At 37.2% G+C, this 13,187-nt stretch overlaps 1 protein-coding gene and 1 pseudogene across 1 annotated transcript; one reads left to right on the plus strand and one right to left on the minus strand.

Annotated features, from left to right (window-relative positions):
* The first annotated feature begins 9,907 nt into the window (after positions 1-9,907).
* On the plus strand, positions 9,908-10,495 carry LOC117299176. The gene has a single exon (XM_033782637.1). It carries the CDS (start codon positions 9,908-9,910, stop codon positions 10,493-10,495), a length of 588 nt encoding a protein of 195 aa, XP_033638528.1.
* A 399-nt stretch (positions 10,496-10,894) lies between these two features.
* On the minus strand, positions 10,895-13,111 carry LOC117299177 (annotated as a pseudogene).
* Positions 13,112-13,187: the final 76 nt, after the last annotated feature.

Consider the following 13,187-nt stretch of genomic DNA (forward strand, 5'->3'; position numbering starts at 1 on the left):
TGTATATTTCTATTGAAACTTATGATTTTGTAGACTTGCAGACTACTTGGACCCCTTTTACTTGCAAACCACCCACATCCAAGTGTTTATTCAACATACTGGGATTCATGTACACAGGTGTACATGGTTGGATGCTGTAGGTAGTGACAACCCTACAGCACGAACTGCATGTATACAGCTCATAAACCTGCACAAATTCAGTAGCCACAAATCCAGAACATATTTTTTTTGTAGTCAACTGGCATTAATGTAAGGTTAGTCTGATAATAGATAGGGAATCAAAATAATTAAACATTGCCAATTTCTAATTACGCAGGAGGGCATTGTAAATAATGTCAATCGAAGGAGTTCGGCAGTTGCTGCTGCAAGCTGCAGAGAGAAGCCCAGGTCTCATCTTCGACATTTTGCATGAGCAACCAGAGCAGCCAGCCCAACCTCGGCCTGCTCAAGTTCTAGAGTGGTGTACGTACTTGTACACATTGCTGACCAATGCCAACAGATGAAGAATGTATTTGTCGCAGAAATACACATGGGCAGTGCCTTTCTTTACATCCAGTATGTACATTTAGCAACTTTCAATCAATACTGCACTTTAAAGGCAGTGGACACTACTGGTAATTACTCAAAATATTTATTAGCATAAAACCTTACTTGGTAACGAGTAATGGGGAGAGGTTCATAGTATAAAACACTGTGAGATCTAAAATGATCCAGTGTAGACCCGACCATGTGAAGGCAACCTCATCTTCAAGTTGTGCAGCTTCTTCCTCATCCTCGTCGGCTATTCCGTGGACTTGTTCAGCATGTGCAACCACTTGAAGTCCTTCACAGCTTTTTATAAAAAATACATGGAATAATGTCAGCTGTGTATACAATAATGCCAGCTGCGTATGTACAATAAAAGTAATTGCATACCGGTACTTTAGTTTAAAAAACAAGACAAAAAACTTGCCCTATTTTACATGACATCACTGGCTTCCACAAATCGTCATCTTGTAGGGTTATATCACCCTCAAACTCCTGGGGGTACATAAACTGCCAATCAACCTTGTAGTTGACACTGATGCTAAATTTGAAAAAATTAAGAACACAAAAATGTAATGAAACGTACTCTAAAGTGACGTAGTTTTCCAGAAAGTAGTAATTTTCCACGAATTTGATATAGAAACCTAATAATTTGATTTAGAGGTCTCGAAATCAAGCATCCGACGTCCGAATGCACACAACTTTGTCTGACAAGGGTGTTTTTTTCTTCATTATTATCTTGCAATTTCGACGACAAATTGAGCTAAACTTTTCACAGGTTTGTGAGAAGACCTAAAGGAGGTTTGAAAAGATTAATTTTATTATTTGCAATGCAAAAACATAGAAGTAAAATTAACTTACAATCCAGAGGAAATGGAGTCACTGTCATGATAGTTTGTAGTGATTTTGTTTTCACAGGTGTTGAACTTGAAACAGCCATTGGTAGGCCTCTAGATGTGGAAATAAATAAGATAGCTTTAATTAATATTGTCAGTGAGTGACTGAACACATTCGATACAGAGGCCAGTCTAATTGTCTAGATTTTGTTTTTCAAGGTTCCCTTAAATTATAACATCAATAAAAAGGTGAACTAAAAATAAAAGCATGAATTCACAGGGATGGAGTGCTAGTGAGTTTTGACGGTGAAGATTTTCTTAATGAATCTTCTCTTTTTTTCTCGATATGATGTGGATGATGTGAAAGGTTTGTTGGATTCTAAAATACAAAATACTCACTTCATAGGGCTGGAACTGGCGGTGCTGCTTCTTCTCCTCGATGGTGCATGTTGTTGGCCGACGACGTGTTTATCCAGTAAAAACGTGGCCAACCTACTATTATTTTTTAACTACTAGCACACGACATTTTCATTTCTACTGATGTTCGACGCCATCTCTGCATAACGGAAACTGGAAGCTTCATCGATGTGTTTAGCAGAGATAGCGTCTTTTTATGGTCTTTGTTATATTTAGCTTTTGATCTTTTTTTTTGCACTCTCTGCGAGTTTCGGACGGCCCGTTTTTGGTACGATCATCCATTGTTGCTGACAAATATTGGTTGATCGCATCGGTAGTCCCCCGGCGCGCCGAGTGTGGATGGAGTGTGCACCAAAAGTATTCAATGGGCCGCGCGTGTGTGTACTGGATGGGGTGCACGAGTTTAAGTTAGTCTAGTTCCCTGACCACATATTCCTTGACCTCTTTTAATGTAAACATAGGTCAGAGATTTGGGGTGTGGGACCCAGACTACGTGTATAAACACAACACTAGCTCGTATGCAACGGTGGGTTAATTTGGCGCGCTCGAAAAAGTTTTTAAAGTGTTATGGGCGCGGCGAGATCGATCATCATTCAGAACGACGTTTGCTGCGAACCATAGAAACCAACCATTCGCGAATTATTTACATGTGCCCAATTGAGTGAAAAATAGCTTCTATTTGTCGTGTAAGGGCAGTATTTACGAAATTGATTTTAAAAAAATTAATAAAGCGCTACCGGAGCGATAAAGTCCGACCGTTAAATTACTTTTCTTTCTTTCTCATCAAATATGGAATTTTGGACAGAAATATTTCAAGGGATGTTTTCTACTATCATCATCATTAAACCGTGTAAGTGTTATGTAAATCTGTGATCTTAGGAATTTTCAACGAGGTTTTTTTCTTACCAATTCTGTAACCCCCCTTTAAATGATATGTTACAAGTCTTTAAATAGTCTAATCATGTGTCCAACTACAGTAATAATGCCTACTGTTGTACACTGAACAGTATAAGCCAACTTCCTGAAGGCTGTTGTGCATAGTTATGATTTTCAAAGTATGGAACATCATACACAAAATTAAAATGTCGTACAATTAACACTTAAATATTTATTTCTCTAGCAGTGGTAAAACCAAATGGAATACTATTGATAAACAAATATGCAAGAATATTATAATTTTACAAATAGGTAATTTTGTATATCATACTTGGACCACTGAAATGTGTTTTAACATTCAAAGAATCGAACATAAACAAAAATTACATTTGTAATGAATTTAAATACATGCAAATATTTGTACAAGTATAGGTATACCTGCAAAAGTGATGAAGCATTTCATTGAAGATTCATTATAATCTAAAGTAAGTATCAATGTATACCCACTGTATAATAACTTAGTTCTATAACAATACAACTTTTAGAATTTAGAATTTCTTCTGAGTTTTTCAGCTTCATATAAATACATGAACAGGTGTTAAAGATTCATTTTATAAAATCTAAAACTGTTGTCATTTGTATGTGTTTGTACTGCGATTGTATGTAAACACACCCTAATAATTATTATTCATGTTTGATTGGAAGTGTTTTAGTCTTTCTGAAAAATTACACCCCTTGCGAATTAGTTATAAATGAGCTAAGGTCTATGATGAAGACTACTTTTTAAATTTTAACAATATCAATCGGTTTTTGCAATCTTCATATTGAGGTTCGATTCAACGTTCGATTCCATTACAATATAGAGTTATGCTGTAGAGAAGAGTTGCGTTCAATGCGCACAAAGCTCTCCGTGTGTTTGTTCTAAATTTAGTTCCATGCTTGGGTTTGGCATTGGGGGCGCTATTCATACTTTGCTTAAGTCGAAAGCGACCGGTCATGGAATACAAAAACATCCAATGTGTTATTCAGAAGTGAAGATATTTGTATTATTAAATTTCAACTTTTGGTTTGAACCAAAATGCAAGGTCAAACGGGGTCAAACCAATGTGTGGTTCAAGAGTTAGGAATTTTTCTAACAGATGGATTATCTTTTGGTGGGTCAGGTATCACACGCTCCTTGCGATCTCAATGTTGATCCACAAGAGGTTGATCCACAAGAGGACACTATTTTACAAAAGCTTTGCCGATGATCTGAAAAAAGGCTGAGAACTCCATTCGTTTTGACAATCAAGCTTTATCTGACGCCGTACAGAAAATAAACAACCAGGATGTGGTTCGGGAGTTATGATTTTTTCAAATAATAAATTCTATCTTACTGTTTGAACCAGAAGTCGAGGTCAAATTGGGTCAAATTTTTAATATCGTTTCTTTGTTACAAACTTGAATTTATTATTTTTTTAAATAATACATTTGAACTTCTGAACACCAGTTCACGCCACCAAGCAGGTACGATTATTTTTATGATAAAGTAACACGTTTTGGTTTCACATCATATTATGTTAATCTCATCCATGTGGACCTGTGAAGAAAACAGGTGACTATTGTCCCATAATCAATACAGGAACACCCTCAAAATTTACTCCTAGCACTGGAATACTCCCAACAGCAATAAGACAGCTTTAGAAATCAACGATTTTTTTCATACCCACCACAACTCAGTAAAGCATTACAACGCAGTTTTTATATTGCGTTAATATGCAAGTTTCAGATTTCCCTTTGCCTATTATTTTTCTTGATTTTACAAGTTACATAAACAAAGAATTTTTAAGCGTCACAACAACCTTTTTTTCAACATTCTTGAAGATTGCATTTCAGGTTATTCAATTAATGACTGGCTTTGTGATCTCACCCTGGAAATATATTACATTAACTAAATAGTTTCTAAAACTAAAAGCACATGTCCATAATATACTTACATTTGTCGAGTGTACAATGATTGCAGTAGTATTGCCATGCACGTGTCACCTTTGGGCAAAATTAAGTGTCCGTGTTGATGATTGATGATTGCATGGTGTCTTATCAAGCGTGAGTGAGTCCTTTTAAAGCCACTATAACCCTACAGTTTTGGCAAAACTAAAACGGCATGCCTTTACTTCGCTATTGGCAACATGCATATTTAAGCAAGGTAAATTTGAGCTTAATCTGTCATTTTAGTTACAAGTGTACAGTGCAAAAACCGACAATGTATTTTCATTTATGTATTACAAAACTCATTATTTTACTAATTTTTTTACAAATTCTTTTAAAAAGACTGGCATTTCAGTATTCTCTCATGACCATCTGTACATATGTCAGTTTTGAGTAAATCTGTGAACATTTACACTTGTTTATCTCATAAAAACTGTAAAGAGGCTTTACAATGTTATATAAACACAGTTTTGGTAAGATCAACAAATATAAATGTTCATAGATTTATTACTGTTTTTTTTAATCAGAGTGACTTTTTAATCTGATTAAGAATGTTTTTTACAGGGAAAAAAGGTTCATGGAAATCTGAAGAAACAGCAGCAGTATGGAAAGACATGAAAGATTCCATTATACATGAACAAGTACCATGGAAGCAGTCATGTGAAATGTGCATAGCAGCCAACCCGGTGTTAAGCAATAAAACATGGAAATGTGTCAAGTTTAAGGTTTACAACATAGTTCAGACAACTCAAAGAAGAAAGGGAAAAAATAGTAAACATGGTAACTCGTTTCAAGAAGATAAAGTAGCTTTATTATAATTAGCAGCATTCACATAATTTTTGTAAGTCAGGTAAAAAGTACACTTGATGAGAATCAACACTACTAAAGAGTATGTTATGCACTGTACCAAATACTAAGTATTTCAGATCAGTTCTGCACCCATTTAAATGAAAAATATGATTTACTTCAATTCTAGTAAAAACATTATCAAACAATATGATTCAAGAGTCCCTAATTGCCCTTGAAAAGCTTATTAATTCCAATCTTGGTAACTTATTTACTCGGAATATTGTTTGCTTGGTAAAAAGAAGTGTTTCTTGACTAGCAATGATGATTCAATTTAATCCCAGGAGGATATATGATATTATTTTAGTTCATTTTAAACGGGTTTAACATGTGTTCCTTGCCATAGTAGGATTATATTTGTTGCTGCCAAAAGGAATGTTTCTTGTTATTGTTTAAAATCCCATTGGGATTTATGAAACTGTTTTTTCTATGAATTTAGTCAGTCAAGAGATTCTAACCCTAGTAGAATTTATGGATTTTATTTGTTGATGCCCATCCCAAAGGACGCTTTCTTGTTCTTGAAAATGTTTTCTCAATCCCAGGGGGAGTCAAGGAATGATTTTTGATGTTAATTAATAGTCAGTCAAGGGAGTCTTGCCTTTGTAGGGTTTTATTTGTTGGTGCCCAAAGGAATGTATCTTGTTCTTCAGTAATGATTTTTGTTTTCAATCCCAGGTGGATATTATGAAACTGTTTTTATTCTTTCTATGAATGTAGTCAGTCAAGTAGGTCTTGCCTTAGTAGGATTGAAGGATTTTATTTGTTGATGCCCAAATGAATGTATCTTGTTCTTCAGTAATAATTTTTGTTTTCAATCCCAGGTGGATATTATGAAACTGTTTTTATTCTTTCTATGAATTTAGTCTGTGAAGTAGTTCTTGCCTCAGTAGGATTGAATGATTTTATTTGTTGATGCCCGAATGAATGTATCTTGTTCTTGAGTAATAATTTTTGTTTTCAATCCCAGGTGGATATTATGAAACTTTTTTTATTCTTTCTAAGAATTTAGTCAGTCAAGTAGTTCTTGCCTTAGTAGGGATTGAAGGATTTCATTCGTTGATGCCAAAATGAATGTATCTTGTTCTTGAGTAATGATTTTTGTTTTCAATCCCAGGTGGATATTATGAAACTGTTTTTGTTTTTTCTATGAATTTAGTCAGTCAAGTAGTTCTTGCCTTAGTAGGATTGAAGGATTTTATTTGTTGGTGCCCAAATGAATGTATCTTGTTCTTGAGTAATGATTTTTGTTTTCAATCCCAGGTGGATATTATGACACTGTTTGTATTCTTTCTATGAATTTAGTCAGTCAAGTAGTTCTTGCCTTAGTAGGATTGAAGGATTTTATTTGTTGGTGCCCAAATGAATGTATTTGTTCTTGAGTAATGATTTTTGTTTTCAATCCCAGGTGGATATTATGACACTGTATTCTTTCTATGAATTTAGTCAGTCAGGTAGTTCTTGCCTTAGTAGGATTGAAGGATTTTATTTGTTGATGCCCAAATGAATGTATCTTGTTCTTGAGTAATGATTTTTGTTTTTAATCCCAGGTGGATATTTTGAAACTGTTTTTATTCTTTCTATGAATTTAGTCAGTCAGTAGAATTTAAGGGTTTTATTTGTTTCATGTTCTTGAATTTTGTATTTCTTTTTTCAATCCCAGGAGGACTTATGAAACTGTTTTTGCTTTTAATTTATTCAGTAAAGGGATTCTTGTGTCTTTTCTTCTTTCTTTTCTATGAATTAAGTCAGTCAAGTAATTCTTGCCTTAGTAGGATTGAAGGATTTTATTTGTTGATGCCCAAATGAATGTATCTTGTTCTTGAGTAATGATTTTTGTTTTCAATCCCAGGTGGAAAGCATGAAACTGTTTTTATTCTTTCTATGAATTTAGTCAGTCAGGTAGTTCTTGCCTTTGTAGGTAGGATTGAAGGATTTTATTTGTTGATGCCCAAATGAATGTATCTTGTTCTTGAGTAATGACTTTTGTTTTTAATCCCAGGTGGATATTTTGAAACTGTTTTTATTCTTTCTATGAATTTAGTCAGTCAAGGGATTCTCGCCTCAGTAGAATTTAAGGATTTTATTTGTTTCATGTTCTTGAATTTTGTATTTCTTTTTTCAATCCCAGGAGGATTTGTCAAACTGTTTTTTTTTTTTTTTTTATTCAGTAAAGGGATTCTTTTATTTTTCTTCTTCTTTCTTTTCTATGAACTAAGTCAGTCAAGTATTTCTTGCCTTAGTAGGATTGAAGAATTTTATTTGTTTATGCTCAACTGAATGTATCTTGTTCTTGAGTAATGATTTTTGTCTTCAATCCCAGGTGGATTTTTGAAACTGTTTTTATTCTTTTGATGAATTTAGTCAGTCAAGGGAGTCTTGCCTAAGTACGATTTTATTATTTTATTTAATCCCAGGAGGATATGTTAACATTTTGTTCTATGAATTTGGACAGTCAAGGAATTCTTGCACTAATAGGATTGTTGGATTTTATTAGATGGTGCCCAAAGGAATGTTTCTTGTTCTTGAAAAATTTGTTTAAGATTTATTACCAGTGGTATTTATGAAACTGTTTTTGATATGAATTAAGTCAGTCAAGGGATTCTTGGCCTATTAGGATTTATGGATTTTATTTACTGGTGCCCAAACTAATGCTTCTTGTTCTTGTATAAGATTATACCTGTTAATGAAAATGTTCTTGCCATTAATAACAAATGTTATATTCAGTTTTAAGTTGCGAGAATAAAATAAATGTTGTTCTACAAAATATATGTGTTATTCTTAGCTCTTAATTGTACAATATTGCATTGAATCATGAAGGAAGGAAGAGTGTCTCCACAAGGTTTTGCAAAATTATGTCTCAGTGGTGTTAATTATGTCATTTATCTTTTCCTTGCTAGCTGGCCCATCAAACATCAGGTTTTCAGTGTGATACTTCAAGGTCTGTCAACCCCAATACCAATTGCAGGGATGACGATGACCCACACGCTATTTTTCAGTCTGATCCTTCAAGGTCTGTCAACCCCAACACCAGTGCCTGGGATGACGATGACCCACAAGCTATTTTTCAGTCTGATCCTTCAAGGTCTGTCAACCCCAACACCAGTTCCTGGAATGACGATGACCCACAAGCTATTTTTCAGTCTGATCCTTCAAGTTCTGTCAACCCCAACACCAGTTCCTGGAATGACGATGACCCACAAGCTATTTTAGAAACTGCCAAGCTTCACCAAAGCAATGAAGCTGTAGGATGTGAAACAAATGATTCTAGTGAGAAGTGTGCCGTAACAGTCATGCAGACCGATAATGTCGGTGGACAAAGGAAATGGGACAAACAACACTTTTGCTTTTACTGTGATGAGCCTCAGGCCAAGTTACCCCGTCATCTTCAGTTGCGTCACAAAGAGGAGAGGGAAGTTGTAGAGATAGCATCGGAGACCGACTTAAGTGCCCGCAAGAAACTTCTGTTATACATCCGCAATATTGGTAATCACAGCGGAATTGCCAAGTCCTTAGAGAGGGAAAGGGTGTCCTTATTATAGTATACAGACCAAATCATGAGGCATCTCCACACGCATATGGACCATGCATACATTGTTATGGCTATTACGTGCGTCTTGATCTTTGGCGTCATCAGTGCCCACTTAAGCCTGCGCTCCCTGCACAGACTGATGGTAGCAGTAGGATAGGTCGTGTTAGGGGGCGAGTAGCTAACAAGAGTGATTTGTTAAAACCACCCCCTGCTGGTGTATCTTTCCAGTTGAACAAGGTTCTTAGTTCTATGAGGAGAGACAATGTTGGTCTGATTGTCAAGAATGATTCTTTGATTCTGGAAGTTGCCAAACGTGAATACCTCAGACTTGGCCACGATGTTACACAACATGGCTACATTCGGAACAAACTACGAGAACTCGGTCGCCTTGTTACACAACTGAGACAAAATACCCACCAACCAAATGCATCACTGGAAGTATTCGTGCATCCCCGCCATCTGAATGATATCGTCAAGGCTGTTCATGATGTCGCCGGCTTCAGTGAAGGAAAACAGATGTATCACGTGCCATCTCTAGCACTCAAGATTGGACATTCCATCAAGAGATGTGCACTCATACTGCAAGCAAGTGCTTTAGAGTTTAATCTTAGGCAAAAAGCGGAACAGGCCAAACAGTTTAGGCAGTTATGTGAAATTAAGTGGCCAGAACTTGTGTCAACCCATGCCCACAGAACACTGTACCAGGAAAGCGCAACAGACGTGCTGATCTCCCCACAAATGCAGATGTGGTGAAAATCTCATCGTTCCTTCATGAACTGGCAACAGGGAAGTGCAGCTCCTACACTCTGCTAAAGGCCATGAAATTACACCAGCTTGGAAGAAATTTAATGAAGTCACACTGTGCCATCTCATTATCTTCAACCGCAGACGACAGGGGTAAGTAACCAAAATGAAACTGGAAGATTTTCACAAGCGCAGTAGTGCAGCCATTGTGAATGGTGATTGCGTGATGACTGATCTTGAACGGCATCTCTGTAAAATGTTCAAAGTCATTGAAATAGTTGGTAAGAGGGGCAGAACTGTTCCTGTTCTTCTTGGTACTGATGTGAAGGCGTGGTTGAAGGCTCTGGTCGCAAATAGAAATGCAGCTGGAGTGGCACAAGACAATATGTTCTTATTCGCACGAAGTTGTTACGGAGGCTCAGGTCATATACGAGGAAGCGACTGTCTACGAGCATATGCAAATGAGGCGGGCCTTGAGAATGCTGGTAGCATGCGGTCTACAAAGCTTCGTAAACATGTAGCGACTGTTTCACAAATTCCGGCCTTGAATGAACATCAGCTTGAAACACTTGCAGACTTCATGGGTCATGATTTGCTGGTCCATCGTGAGTACTACCAGTTGCCAGACACTGTCCAGAGGGTTACCAACCTATCTAGACTTTTCCTCAGCTTGGAGAGAGTCAACTTGGTTTCGCAACATGGCAAATCTTTGGAGGAGTTGCATGTTACTGGAGGTAAACAAACCCGTTTTTAACTTGTATTCCCTGTTTACCCCCCCCCCCCCCCCCCGTAGACCAAAATGCGATAAGATGCCAGACTCCGTTTGCTTTCAACAAATTTAAGGTGTCATGCACCATCAAAGTACAGTCATAACCTAGAGTCACTCTGTAGGCACAGCCAAGTGATTAGTCTAGATTAGCCCATCTCGGCAACTCATTTTGTACGGTAGGATGAAACAAGATGGCTGCTTCTTCTCAGGCATTTTCTGCAGGTACCTTTATCGCATTCTTTTGTGCTAAATTGCTTATTGATTTACTCGAGGAGTAAATGTCACATCGGTAAAATGAACATATTTAGGTCATGTATACGCCCCATTTGATTATGTTTACTAATTTACCTCTTCTTTCCTGTGTGTTGTAGGAAGGCCACCAACCTAAACAGATCCAGCTCCAAAAGCTTGACAAGTCAAGCGTCGACAATTCAAGCGACGCCCCTGGACTGCCCAGGAAAAGAAAGACGTAACCGAGGGCTTGCAGAAATTCATTTTGCTGAAGAAGATTCCAGGAAAACGTGACATTGAATCGTCCTGTCCTGTGGCATTGCAGACCAGAACTTGGAGAAACATTAAGGACTTTTGTAGAAACACGATGACACTTAAACAAATTTAAGGTCTCATGCACCACCAAAGTACAGTCATAACCTAGAGTGACTCTGTAGGCACAGCCAAATGATTAGTCTAGACCTTTGGCCTGCCCCCCCCCCCCCCAAAAGAACAAGAAAATCGTGTACCACCCCCAAAAACATTTCCTAGAAGGCCAGTATACACATTCACATTAGTGAACCGCAAGAAAAAGGATCCATGTGTTATGTCCTCACATCGATAGGTACCATTCGACTTTTGGCATTGTCCTCCATTGGATAGTATGAAAAGTATGTCCTCAATCTGCAGTGTACACATGTATTGGTGGGTAGGTGGGTGGATGCGACCTGAAGTTTTTCTAAGACATTATGCAAAAGCCGATACCCCCCCCCCCCCCGCCCGGTACAAGGTGGTACACACTTCTGTTCATCTTCAGGAATATGGTGGTGAAATGGCAATATTTTCCAGCGCACGGCCATCATTTCTGTTTCCCTTTCATCCACAGACCCACCCTTGACAAGAACTATTGGATTTTTGCCAGTGCAAAAAATAGGGGTGTCCTTATTTAAAATTAAATCTTGTTCAAAATGCGATTTTGGGGCGGGGAGGTGGACGAGTTCACCTTCTAGTAATAATAGCAAGTCTTGCCAAGGTATTATTTGCGAGGTCCACCGAAAGTCATTCAGGAATATAATTTCAGATTGCTCAGCACCAGATTGCATTTCAGATTGCTGGGTTGGTGAAGAAATTGCGAGGTCCACCGAAAGTCATTCAGGAATATAATTTCAGATTGCTGAATGCTCAGCACCAGATTGCATTTCAGATTGCTGGGTTGGTGAATACATTGTATATTTTATTTAATGGATTTAAAAGAAATGTTTTCCCACAATTTCCTGGCCCAGTAATCATGATGTTACGATATTTCCCCCTACCCTCGTCCAGGAGAGTTGTTACTGCTTTAGAAAAACTCTTGTTGCACAAATCATTGTTAAGTATTAATACATTTTCAGCACATGCAAGCCATTCACCCTTGCAGATGCATTCATCCAAATGTGACTTCTCTAGTATCTCCAGGCGACTAAGTCCTGCTCTCTGTAGACGCTTTTCTGAGTCTTCCAATTCCCATGCATCCTATAGAAGAAAAATACAATCAAACAGTTTAAATGAGAAACTTCTAAAAGTTGTCAGTTGGAGTTTTAGTAATTTGACCCATTTTGATGACCACTGGATAAGTTGTGAGTTATCGTCTCCTCAGAACTATAAGGTCATTAGTGCAATTTGTATGGGTTTGATTTGCATATTGAGGAGCTCCTGGTAATTGGGGGTCTATTGATCCAAAGTTATGCTAAAAGTACTCGTTTGCCAAAGATACATTAGTTTGAGGATTGGGATATTGGTTTGTACACTTATATGCAGTTTGCATTCAATGAGCTTTGGATAATTTCCAAATATATTACATTTTCATTGGTGACCTTATCATCGGTGCAGACAATATCCTTAGGTATAGGATTTCAGTTGCATGAATAGGAAAAATTGTGGACAAAGCAACTGTCTCATATTAAGCACATTGTTATGTGCGTATGTATAGAGAAACATGGTTCACTCATACTACAGTTAAGTTTGTGAAAGTTCAGGTTCATAGACAAATGGCTGGAAATGGTGAGCAAAGTACCAAAAAACAAGCAATATTATGAAAAACATACCTTTAGTTCTTGTCGGACGACTTTTTCACCTCTGTTGATGATAAACTCGGCTAGATCGGTTTTCCCCATGCTTTTCTGGTGTTTAGCAAAGGACTTCCCTTACCAAAATTTCCAATTCATTTCCAATTGAATATTTCAGTTGGAACCAATTGGATATTTTCCCCATTGGATATGGCACAAACCAATTGGAACCAATAGGTATTGCAATTTTCCAATTGGAATTTTCCATATCAACATTTTGAATTGGAACCAATTGGACATTTAACCAATACTGGACTTTCCTATTCCAATTGGACATTTTACCCATTGGACTTTCCTATTTAAATTGGGAATTTTTCATTTATTTTCCAATGGGAGACTTTCCATTCTCCCTAAGTCACCGA

This window comes from Asterias rubens, chromosome 14 (genome assembly GCF_902459465.1).
Source record: "Asterias rubens chromosome 14, eAstRub1.3, whole genome shotgun sequence".
NCBI lineage: Eukaryota > Metazoa > Echinodermata > Asteroidea > Forcipulatida > Asteriidae > Asterias > Asterias rubens.